This window comes from Grus americana, chromosome 9 (genome assembly GCF_028858705.1).
Source record: "Grus americana isolate bGruAme1 chromosome 9, bGruAme1.mat, whole genome shotgun sequence".
NCBI lineage: Eukaryota > Metazoa > Chordata > Aves > Gruiformes > Gruidae > Grus > Grus americana.
The window spans coordinates 298601-311415 of NC_072860.1; the positions used below are offsets into that span (position 1 = coordinate 298601).

A 12815-nucleotide genomic window follows, 5' to 3' on the forward strand; every position below is an offset into this window, starting at 1 on the left:
AAAAAAAAAACAAAAAAACCCAAAACCAAACCAAAAAACCCCCCAAAAACACAACTAACTGAACCACTGCAATCTTAGGACAAAAAGTCTTGGGGAGGAGTCTTAGAATTTTTTTTTAAACAAAAAATTATGCCCAAGATGCAGTGTAATAATGTAAATTAAAATATATCAGAAATTTGTATTTGGTTTTGCAGCTTCCGTGTTTGAGTAAATTGGATTTCAATGCCATATAGAAATACTGTGACACACAATATTTGAAAACAGTAGTACATTTTCAAGATGAAAATGTATGCTGATTTGTGAAGAAGTTATGAAGTCATTTTCAGGCTGGTGATGTATTCCCAGCGAGGCTGCGGCTTGGGGCGGATGTGGGTGTTCGTGTTGCTCCAGCGGTGCTTCCCGGCGTCCAGGGGCTGCCCTGCCGGCACGGTGACGGTGCAGGCTCTGGGCCTGGGAAATGAGCTCTGGCGATGGGTTTGGCTTCCTCGGGGTGAGCCGGGAGGTGCTGGCAGCTGGACAGTGCTCCCTCGGGTGGAAAAAAGAGTTTTAAAAAAAAAAAAATCGTATCAGTGACTAGGGTAGAAAATTGGAAGAAGTTTCACAAACCGTATCTGCATGCTGGGTTGACTCCTGTAGGTTGGAGCTAATTCTGGAAGAAGTCAGGGTTGTCATCTTCAGTGAGCAACAGGTAGAGACCGGGGTGGTGTGAAGCAGCGGGAGGACCCCGTAGGAGAGAGTCAAATCCCTGCCATCCCAGGCCGTGCATCCGATGCTCTGTGGGTGGTTATAAAGGCACTGCAAACCCTGGCTGGTGGTAGTAAAATAACCTGTTGGTATATAAGAGTGAATAAAACAAATACATATATTTAAAATACCATTTTCTTCACAAAGTATTAAAAGAAAAATTAAAATAATTGAAGCTGAAAGTTATTGCTAGATGTTCAGATAATGAAAATGAAATAGTATTTAAGCAGTATTTGGCTGAGCACATGAAACCAGAGTTTGAGGCATCTGTTGTTACCAAGGTACCCATTTTTGTGGGGAAGCAGGGACCCGTTTCACTTGAGTTACTTGTTCCAATTAAAATTGAAGAAATTAAGAAAGTATTTTTTTACTTTTCCAGTCTATGGATTAAAAATTAGATATGGAGCTGCAAAGTTGTCTTGGTTTAGCCGTGAAAACAAAAAGTTAACAAATGGTATTCCTTATATTATTTCCTTCTTTGTAATAAATGTGGTTTAAACATGCACCCTGTGTTCATAAATGCAGTTTTTGTTTATAACGTGGCATTAATGATAGTTATTAATAGGCAGTTTTAAAGGCGTTTTTTATGTATCACGCTGCATTTGGACAGAGATCTAACAGATTACAAAAGGGCTGTAGATAAACAGAGCTATAAACTCACTGAAATGCTTGTGTATTTGTGGTTAAGAAAGGATATAACAAGTCTGATGTAACTACTCTGTTTAGTTGCTGATTGCCATTTTTTTGTTTCAATTTGCCGAAAGATGAGAAATCACTTTTTCATTAGTAAGACCACTAACGTGCACCAAAAGAAAAAAAACATAAAAAAATCCGTGAACGGTGAAGGGATCTTTATTTAAATCCGTTCGGTTTACTTTTCATGCCTGCGCTTCTCCTTGGCTGCCTGTGGATCGTTCTGCGTTGGCCACTTGTCAGGGATGATGTCAAATATAAACTTCTTCCTCATGCAGATACACTGTTTACCGGAGGATTTGCTCTCCCAACAGTCGCAGATTTCTGTAACACAAAATCCAAGGTCAGCTGGTGTTTGAAGTTGAGGGCCGGTGGCTCCACCGGCTCTGGCTGCACAAGAGTTTCCATTCTATACCTCTGCTTTATAACTCTCAGTTTTTTCCAAACTCTTGGCTTTTGGAATGATTTTTTTTTTCTTTTTTTTCCCCCCTCTTCAGCCTAAGTGCTCCCAAAAGTGGATTTTGTTTTTGGAAAGTTTGAGCAAGGGCAATTTGTCTGTTTTGGAATATGAGAATACTACTCATTATGAAAATACTGGGATTTTTTTGTTTTGTTTGTTTTTTAGTTAAAATACGTGGAAGCAGAAAGTTCAGATGTTCTGGAAGACATGTTTGGGAGTTACTGAGGAAGAATTGGTTGTGATAATACTGAAGTATGGTCTACTGAAAATCATAGGCTATGCGTTTCTAGTTTGTTTTTTTGTCTTCCTAAGCTACAACGTTATGGCAAAGGGAGGATCTGCCATGTAGGTAGTGATAGATGCTACGTGAGAAAATAAGAAACAATGGATGGGATGATAAATGAAAAATAACTGTTGTTCTAATTTTTTTATTTTTAATTTGCATTTTACTCATCCATTCTAAAAATTGCTAACACTGAATATGTTTACTTTTCTGACTGAATAAAAAATACAGATACCTCCTTCAGCTGAGAAACTTTGGCTTAAAACTGTTGCTGTTCATTTCTCTTCTGCCTGGCGCTGCCTTAGCCCTGAGCCTGGTCTGAAGGCACTACCAACTCCTCCAGCGTGCGGGCAGGGGATTGCCACCCTGGCGTTTTGCCGGCGCAGTGCCTTCCATAGCATCACCGCCTGGCAGGATACCCTGCTTGCACAGCTCTGAGCCATCCTTTCAGGCTTGATCTGAATATACAAATCGATATTGGAAAAAAAAAAAATCTATTGTACTGAGCAGCCTTCTAACGATGACTTGTTACAAAAGTCTGTAGCACAGTTAGAGCTGGGATGCTGGGGAAAGCTTTTGTTAGCTGCTGATCTATTTTTTTTTTTTTTTACCCTGTGGGTTTTTTTTTTCCCCTCTTTCTTTTTTATGTGGAATAATTCAGTAATATCAGTAGTCGTCGTCTTGGCAGCATATAAAGAGTAATTGAGAAGTTAGGAATGGAAAGTATGCTGTGTTGTGAATTTGTATTGAAAATGGGACCTTTCTGAAATGCATTCATGCAGCTTCTTGCCCTGACGTCAAAATTACAGTAATTAAGTAATTGCTTAAAAGCAGGACAAAGCAAAATCTTTTATGCAGATTAAACAATGACATGGAGCTACCCACTGTATAAATTTCATTTTTGTCAACTTCAAAATGTTAAAGCAGCATTTTGGAAAGGATGGTTATAAAACAATTTGAGGAACTCAGTAGCTCTAAGGAGAATTTTCCCACAGCATTTGAGACATAGTAATAAAAGATTTTCTGTCTCAAGCTTTTGTAACCTATTTTTATTTAAAAATAAAATTAATAGTGTTCTTTTAAAATGTGGCATTGTTATTGTTGCTTTATATTTTGAAGGAAGTACTGTGGAATGGTACTCAGCTTAGAATGAGGTTTTTCTCAACTTGTTACTGTAAATTACACCTAAAATTACAGTTGATAGTCCAGTCAAAATAATTTTACACTTTTAATATTTGGTTGGCACCTTTATAATTTATTTGGTGGCAAAGTGCTCTGACCATCTTAATTTCTTCATCTCCAGTTTCTCTGGAGAAACTCGCAGTGGAGGGAGAGAGGCGCCATCTCCCCATCTGACTGGGATAATTTTAACGGCTTGGACAGGACGCAGTTTCTTTAATCAGCACAGTGACTGTAAAACTCGTCTGTCACTGGACATCTTTCACAAGTTAATCCGAGTTTATCAATTCTAACAGAAGGAGGTTGGAACTAGAATTACTGCTTATTTCACAAATGAGAAGTCAGAGGCTTGGGGTCACAGGACATCTCCTGGTCAGTGGCTTCTAGAGGTTAATAGATCTATCCATGCAAAGGCATCCCATCTTCTGCAGATGGAACTGAGTGAGGTCAGTCAGGGTATTGCTGCATCCCACAAATATCGCTGGCTAAAAAGTATTCCTTTCTCAAGTCTGTAGTGCCTGTAAACAGTACGCATGTGATAATAATATTTCTGTACTTTAAAAAAAGCCCTACTATATTTAAGGAGATTTTTTTCTGTTACCATTTTAAGATTCATTCACAAGTGCAAGGCAAGCAATATATTTCATTCAACAGTTAAAAATTTAATTTTCAAAATGCATGTCTCCATTTCTCTTGTCCTGTGGCAAGCAGTCTGTAGCATGCCTGAGAAACATCCTGTAGACAGAAGAGCAGGAATGTTACTTACTGAAGATGTGATTTATCGTTACCTGTATCATTCCTTATTTCATTGTCATAATTTAAAAACAATCCCCCCTACTCACAGAGCCTTCTGCAGGCATAGATTTTGGCTAAAAAAATTAAACTGTGTTCTTACAAAGAAAACACTCAAAACTTGTCCACAAAGAGGAGAGCGCTCCATCTCACCATACTACATTATCAGTGTCACTTCCCAACCAGGCATCTCTGTATCCACTGCAGTGACACAGAACTGGATCATTTCTCCTGACTTGCAGCTTTATTTGGGGGTTTCAGCATCAGCGCCCTGACCCAGCATGACACCAAGAAACATTTGAATGATTAGTGTTTGTGCGAGTGAATTCGTCTGACCTGTGCTTCACACCCATGGTGGCCCTTAGCGGTAACCGTGACTCGTGAAAGCACAAACGAGAAGGACAAGCCGATCTCGTATCGTTCTCTGCCCTGTTTCTGTATGTTCCTCCTTGGTTGTGGCTTTGGGTTCAGTCAGCTCCACTCACATCAGTGTGATTCCCAAAGCTATTTCAGATCTGCAGTACTGCAATGTTGTCATACTTCTTCTCACTGAAGGTTTTTTTTTTTTTTTAAATACAGAGCTAAATTGTGCTGTTCTAAAAACATGGCTAGTTAATCTCTTTTTCCTGTAAGAAGCAATTACTTTTGAATTTTTATGCATCTCAGTAACGTGAAACAATTTCCCCAACTTTCACCATCTTTTTTACTTTTTTTTAAACCCTCTTTATTTTAACCTAAAGCAGCCCATTCTTTCTGGTAGATATTTTCATTCGCGCATTTTATTAAATTATTCTATTACTAATTTACTATAATACCTAATGCCTAATATAATACCTAAAAGATACACCGTTCTGAGTTTAAAGAGTCAATTACAGAACTGTGTGCCTGTTTTGATGGGAAAGTCATAGAGTCTTCCGGCACTCTGACATTTCCAAATAGACAAGACCTCGTTGGCATGAATGCCCGAGGTGTGTTCTGCCAGACAACCTGGCTAACCAGAGCGATGCCAGACCCTGTCACTGCAGTTGCAGGATCACTTCCATAGTCCAAGGTAGAACGTGGATGTCAGTGGCCACGCTACCTCCTTCTGCAGCCTGCACTAGCTGTCTGGCTAGCTTTTGTGCGTTGCTGGAACAGGTACGGAGGGGTCCATTCTTTTCATGGACTGAAGTGTAGGTTCATAAATGCTGTTTTTCTTGTGGTGGCTGCTACAGTCATGCAATAGTCGATGCTGAGAGCAGGCTCGTGTGTCTTAATAAGAGACCCCAGCGTAGTTGTTTTGGGTGTGCTGTGAAAGTTTCCCTTTTTCTCCTGTGTTACTGTAGCTGCTTTCTGCCAATGTTTGTTTTATGGCTTTGCACCTAACTTGACTGTGAAAAGGGCTAGCGAGTGGCTTCTTGAGGGAAGGATTCATTGCAGGTGACTTTACACAGAAGGCACGGTGCAGGAGGAGGGTGTTTGGGTTCCCACTATAGCCCTCCTGTTTATTTCTTAATTAACAAAATAAATACTATCACCCTGGGTTTCCTGGAACGCTATTGTAATAAAAAATTAGAGTTTTTCAAAGATGCTTCTTTGTAGAAGTCAAGTTCTAGTTCTGTCAGCAAGGGCCTTGCATGTGCTGCAGTGAGCAGCCTCCCCTCAGTCGGTGTGATCCCTGGCAGCGGTCAGCCTGGCCCAGGAAGTCCTGCTTGCGCAGCTCTTGCTTTCCTGCTGGGCCAGCCGGGGCTTCCTAGGTCAGGGCTAAATTCTGGTTGGGTGCAAACCGCCCTGCACCGGCCTTCCTCAGCTCTCTTGGACTCTCCTAGAACATCTGCATATGTTTTCAAGTCTTGTCAGTGTGAAAATTGCACATGGCCGTGTGGTCCCTGGTGTTGCTATGAGCAAGAGGGTGCACGTTTGAGTGGGGTTTTGGCAGCCCCTGCTTTGGTCTGCTGCGGCTGGGGGGGAGCCACACTGTCCAGCTACGCAAACAAATGGTGCTGGTTTGTTGAAGGAGCTGCAAATAGTTTGCAGCTGATCCAGTCTGCTCTCAGAGCTGACCCTGCTCTGAGCAGGAGTGTGGATGTAGATGACCTCCAGCGGCCCCTTCCAGATTGAGTTCCTCTGGTTCTGTGAATATTGTTTGCATGGAGGCATGCCTGTATATTGCGCGTTTGGGTGTTACAGTGACAAAAATAATGTGAAGAATCTCTTTTTCTACAGTTTCTAAAGATGCTATAATTTTTTTCTAATTTGTTGTAAACTTTCTTACCTTAATCTCACTGTGTGGTTTTGTTTTTGTTTTTTACTTCCTTAGTCAAAATATTATGGCCATATGTTACTGACAGAGGTTTACAAGCATCTGAATTTGATTGAATCGGACTACTTTGGGATAGAGTTCCAGAACATGCAGTCATATTGGGTATGTACAGTTCCCTGACAAATTCGGTGTAATAAAAAGTTTGGGTGAATGCAGTTGTCTGGGTGTCAAAAGTTTCAAAGTCTGCTGGAGTCTCCTGTAGGATAATCTCTTTGATTATTGTACATCTGCTTTGCTAACCAGAACAATGACAACTAATAAAGCAGAGAGGAGGAATCAGGTTCTTCTACTTGTTAAATCTCAAAAAATGTATAAAGCAGTTAAATAGTTACTGTTGTTCCCACTTTCAGGGACATAAATAAAATCCTTCCTCCCTCTGAAGGGGGAACATCAACTTAAAGTGTAGCCTGTGGAGCACTGACAAAATCATAATACAATGAATAATTTTGATAATGCTCATATTTATCTTCAGTTAATTCAGTCTTCAGTTAATTTCCCAGATGAGTCATTATGAACCTCTTTCTAATAAATATAAACCTCAGCAGACTTACAGACCTGCAAGCTTTTTAAATCATTGATCTAGATAAATGCTGACACTCTGTCAGCCTCCTTGTTGCTTACCCTGTACCTTGCAAAGAGGACAGCGTGGCTTCTAAACTAGAAAATGTTCCCAAAACTGTGTGTTCATTTTTTTTTTTCCTATTACTTTTTCTAGTTTTAGGACTCACACAGAAAGTATGACTGAGAACATAGCAGTAATGCACACTGCTCTTGAGCCAAGGAAATACACTAAATCTTGTTTAGTTTCCGTTTATTCTGCAAAGCATCCAAAGTGTTTCTGCATCTAATAAGGTTCTAAAAATCCTCAGCTCTCTCTCAGACACAGAAGTAACTATTAAGGACCAAACATAATTGTCTTGTTACAATTCTTTGTTTGGAGGAGTAAAAAAAAAAAAACCAACAAACAAACAAAAAAAAACAAACCCAAAAAATCCCACCCCAAAACATTGAGCATCTGGAATACTTTGCATTAGTTTTATGGATGCTCTTTTTACTAGAACAACAATAGTCTTTCTTTGAAAATGTGCTTGTCAAAGGAGAAAAGTTTGTGGGAAATTATTATCGAGTAAAAATCCTCAAGTTGATAGGTAAGAGAGATGGACAAAGCATGGAAGGGAAAAAAGTTGGACTGTGTCGTGTTCTCCAGGCCTCCTGTAGTTCTGTAGCCTGGCTCCTGTCTATAGTCATGTTTTCACATGATTTCTGTCTTCTCAGCAGTGGTGGTGTGCTTTTACTGATTTAACTGCTGATTCTGTCCAGATGAGCTTTAAGCACGGATCAGTGTTTGTTCTATTGATACATGATAAATGTCAATTCAAATAAATAAGTATTTTTTTAATTTTTTTTTTTTTAAAAAAGGAATTGCTGCCTTACTGTGGTGAGGAAGAAATGCATACTTATAAAATACTACTTTATTTGAATTTACTTTGAAGTTTTCATATTGTATTCAAACATGAATGTCAGTTTGTAATTTTTTTCCCTTTAATTTCAGATTTGGCTGGAACCTATGAAACCTGTCATTAAACAAGTACGGAGTAAGTACTTTTAAAAAAGGAAGTTTTCCTTAATTTGCATCTTCTTTATGTGGGTTGCTTTCACAATTACTACTTGATTTACTGGTTATGCTTCCCTGAAAATGGTACTTGGTAGAGGTGATAGTGGTTCCTGTTGGGGCATGCAAACCTGATGCTTTTCGTATGTAATATGTGGTGGGTGGAATGGAAACTTACTGATGGTATGATTCTTTCTCTGTGAGAAATATCTAGATAGGTTGGGTCTGCTGGCATTAAGTGAAACGTGACATTTGCGCTTTGTGAGTTTTTGTAAGTTGTGTTGTAGAAAGAAAAAGAAATATTCTGGGTTATTGCACCCATTGCATGGGAGGAGGTAGCATCTGCAGTCATGAGATCTTGTCTGAGAGCTGATACACCTTTCGGAAGGGCTGCAAAAAGCTGCAGATGGAGCTTGCTGACGTGCAGGGATGAGGGTATTTCCATCTCATTCTCAAAAACTCTCTCCAGTGTGCTCAGGGGCACCTTCACTGAGCGAGCAGAGGTAGGGATCTCCCACCTGGTGGGTGGCCGCAGCTTCAGAATCCTCTTTGCTTCACCTGTGAAATTTGTTTCTGTTCTTTGGCCAGGAGGATATTACAATAGTGATGCTATCTTTGCTTTATGCTACTCTAAAAGGTACTATGAGATGCATTCTAAAGGCTAAAAATAATTGAAGAACACAGTATGCAAGTTCTTCTGATGCTGAAAGAGTAGATTGGACTTTTTTTTCCCTCTTAGACTGAGGTTAAGCTGTTTGCTTATTTTCTGTTTCTGATCGTAAAGCCTTGGTGGAAGAACAAGATCAGGAGGGTGTGGTGGATTCCTACTCCTTTCAAAGTCTTAATCGGAAAATGTTGAAAATTAGTGCTGGGAGGTAGTTTTTAGTTGGTCTCCTGCCTAAAACTGATTGCCAGAAAAAAATAAATCACCAATTCTGTCTAATTTTTTTAACTTTAAGGTCATGGTTTTAACTTTTTCCAATGTTGTGTTTTAAGCAGAAGAGTCAAATCAGCTATAAAAGGCCTCCTTAGGAAGGTATAATAATACTTTCACTGTCTATTTAAAAAAAATAAAACAATTGTTGGAGTGCCATTGTTTTATATACCCCATGCAGTTAGGCTTGTTTTGTTTTTGCAGTGCTCCTGGCTGGAAGGAATTATGTCTTAGTCAAAAGATTTGGTGAACCACAGGTCTGCGATGCCACTTGGTTACTCCTCCTGTTTCCTCTTCTGTACCAGATAAATTGGGGAAACTTGGCCTTAGACTGTAGGCTGATGGCTGTGTGTTCCCTGATGATGCATATATTCTAAAATGGTTTAAATCCATAGGAATGCGCTAAAATCTATGGCTACTCTGCAGCTTGGTGGTCTACCACCCACGTTATGTTGCCAGCGACGCTAAAAGATTTCTTTAAGAAGAAAAAAAAAATCTTAACCTGTAGGAGACACCAGTCGGTTCTCTGACACATGTTCAAGTTCTGAAATCGATTTTAAATTTGTAAAGTTTCGATAGCTCAGGTGAGAGCTCTTTTTTTTTTTTTTATGCTAGTTGAATGCCTTCCTAGCATTCTGCTGTTTTTAGAATTGAAATGAGATATGACTGTAGAGAGCCTTGAAAATGTTTACAGTTAAAACGTTAATTGCACGTGTAGTAACTTAAGCTGTTCTTTCACTGAATCAGGTAGCTGACATAGGATGCACAGGAGCATATTCCTAAGAACTCCTTTGACAGTACTGCTGAATACAAAGCCTTAAGAGAGGAATTAATTTAACTACTCGATAACATGGATACTTCAGAAGTAAGGGACTAAGCAAGCTGCAATAATGGAGAGACGTTTACATCTGACAATACAGCTATGAAAGGCTGGCACACCTTGGCACATCTACCCTGGCTTCAGCCGGGGCTGCCCTTCCCGGTGCCTGGGCTCCCTGGGGGTGGCGGGTGGCAGATGCGGGCAGGCTGGCCTGGCAGCGATGCACACAGGCAGTGTGCTCCCTTCTGCTGCCCCTGCTCTGCCTGCGGCCGCTGGCTGTTCCCCAAGGGAAAGCAAAATTCTGTAAGAATGAGATTTGGTGAGTTTGCTCGTGCTGTGAAGAAATGCCTGAAGTTGGCATGGATGGATGATCCTTTCCTATATTCTCACTTTAAGAAGTTTTTGTTGAGGTTCATTTTTTTTTTTGTTGGTTTTTCAGAGTTGAGTTGTTTGGTTTGGAATTTAATGATTTTGGAGTTAACCTTGTACCTTTTAGTCCAGCAGCACGGTAAGGTTAGATGTTATCATGGGCTTTAAGTTACTACAACTCAAAGCCGTTAGTTTGTTGATGGCGATTGCTGTGTAATTGTAGGCATGCAGTTCTGAGTCTTTGACATGCTCTCTAAAATCACAAGATCTAGATTATTGACATTTACTTCATATTAGTCTTTGCTAATATAGAATATATAGAGAGTATCTATAGAACAGATATATAGAACTTTGTGTTGTATGATAATGATTTTTTTTTTTATTAATTTCAAATGAATGCAGTCAGTTTTACTACAGAACCACTCTAGAAGGCAAGGAGTTTCAATCCAAATTTTCAGCTTCCTAACAGTCATGCAATATCAGGTTGGCAATTGGGTACCTTCTCTGAGGTCTTGTCACTTTTGTATAGTGTTGTGTTCACCATATCGCTTGGGTAATTTTTCCTGACTTCTTGTTCTTGCTCAGATTTGGCTTCTTACAATAAATTCTTTATCTTGGTTAAGACTGGCCCAGTGTTTCTTTTCCTAATTAGAATGGGAGTTATTCATAGAGGAAAGGCAAGATTAAAAAAACAAAAAGAGGAGGAGTTGTGCTACAGAAGCAAATATGCGGCATTATGTTCTTACTTTTTAATATCTATTGTCATTTAATGTATGTGATGCTCAGAACACTGCTAAAATTGCTCCCACAGCAATACTTTCCTGCTGATTGGCGTGAGCAAAGTGCAAGTACCTTCTTAACCTTGTGAAGGCCTTCCAAGGGCTTGCAGTATTTTCAGAAATTTCATGCAAAGATTTTTTTTCGCTCACTTTGTGTGTCTCAAGAACTATAAAATCCCTAGTATGATTTTAGTCTCTGCCAAATGTGAGCTTTGTGTATTGTTAGAGGGCATTATTTCCAGCCCCCTTTCGTTTCTAGATATAACACTGTAATTAGGATGAAGATTTTAGGTTTTTTGATTCACCAAAGCTTTGGTAATTCTGGGATTGGAGGCTGGGAGCTGCTCTTCTGACAGCTCTGGTAGTCTGAGAGTTAGTTCTCCCAGCTACTTGGCTGAAAGCAAAGTTTCTTATTCCCCCATTAGGAAATGAGAGGATGAGTGAGCAGAGGAACGTTTGGCGTGTGGGAATCGGGTATTCTGGACAGAAGAAATCAGTGTTCTTTGGAGTTGATGGGGTTAAATTGGACTTTGTCAAGCTTTAAGAGCTGTTGGTGCTTAAAATAAATTAAAGCAGGCTGGGTTGTGCTTACCAAAATGCTCGTACAAATTTGATATTTTTTTTTTTAAATTTATCTAAGCTTACTTTGAAGCAGCAGCAGCAGCATGCAGAGTCCCGTGGATGGGGCTGGAAGGCACCTCTGGAGGTGACCTGTAAGCAGGGCTGGCTTTGAGTTTCAGCTGGGTTGTGGAATACATGGAGAAGAGTTTAGAAATCAGAGGGTTGCAGGTTTGTCCTTCCCAGGTCTTCCCCTGCCTTTTAGCAGGGTCTGGTTTTTCGCAGTTTGTCTTGCCTTTCTGCTGCTCCGCACGCTCAAGGGGGACTGTCCTTGCTCCTTGTGAGAAGGTGCATGCTGGGGACAGGTCTCGGTCTGTCGGGAGTGTGGGTGGGAGGAGCAATGCTCCTCTTGTCCAGGGGATGCCTGCAAATGCGAGATGGATGCTCCGTAGGCTTCTGCAAGCAGAGGTTGGCTCGCACTCTGCCTGCCTGCGGTATACTCAGCCTTTTCTGCTTTTAGACAGGAAAAACAGCAGCGGAACAGTGGTGCCCAGTTGTGGCACAGTAAGTGATTGTGGTACCCAGTAATATTTCTCTGAAAATACTGATGATACAGGGGACATTGAGTCAGCCGGTTCAGCAGGCTGGGTCGTGACGCTGAGACTGTTGACGTGATCCAGTCACGGTTGGGTTTTCTTGTTGTAAAACGTTACACAGGGCATTAGGGACTATTCCAAATAGTTACTTAGGATTCTGTTTAGATTTAAATGTTAAATTAGTTCTCTCCCTGTTGTCGAGATTGACAAGAACAGTGTTAAAAATGGGAAGAAATGGGTATTAACAGGCATGCTGGCATGCAAATGCATTTTTATATCCATGGGGAGACAGCTGGGTCTGGCCGGACTCATGGATTCAGTTCATCGACAACTCTGGTGGTGATTGGTGTTGGGAGAGCCGGTGGGACGCATCTGCACCCTCCTTCCCTTCTGGGAACCTCTCACTGGGTCATCTGTGATGCCTTCGTACGCAGTCAAGTACTTGATTTGTGATAGTTTAGCTTTCAGGTTGCACAAAGCTATTTTTACAGCATTCAGACTGCAGACTTGCCTTGGAAATAGTTCCTCTGAAAACTGTCTGTACTATCTGCTGTATCTGTGTTGGCGTGGACAATCCATACCCATAGACCCGCTATAGTTAGCTGGCTAGCTGAAAGCTAGCTAGGCTTAGTGAGCATTGTATTTCTGTGCATGTTGGAAAACATAATATGCATGTGCTTATGAAGAACAAGAG

At 40.5% G+C, this 12815-nt stretch overlaps 1 protein-coding gene across 8 annotated transcripts in view; it reads left to right on the forward strand.

Moving 5' to 3' along the window:
* Positions 1-12815, forward strand: part of FARP2 (FERM, ARH/RhoGEF and pleckstrin domain protein 2) — an 81978-nt gene that overhangs the window by 15357 nt on the left and 53806 nt on the right. For all 8 annotated transcript variants that reach the window (XR_008578258.1, XR_008578259.1, XR_008578260.1 and 5 more), the window contains exons 3-4: positions 6451-6555; positions 8006-8048. Coding sequence is in view for 5 of the 8 variants with exons in the window: in XM_054835148.1 (XP_054691123.1) it covers positions 6451-6555; positions 8006-8048 (148 nt within the window). In the remaining 3 variants the exon portion in view is untranslated. The remainder of the gene's footprint in view (positions 1-6450; positions 6556-8005; positions 8049-12815) is intronic.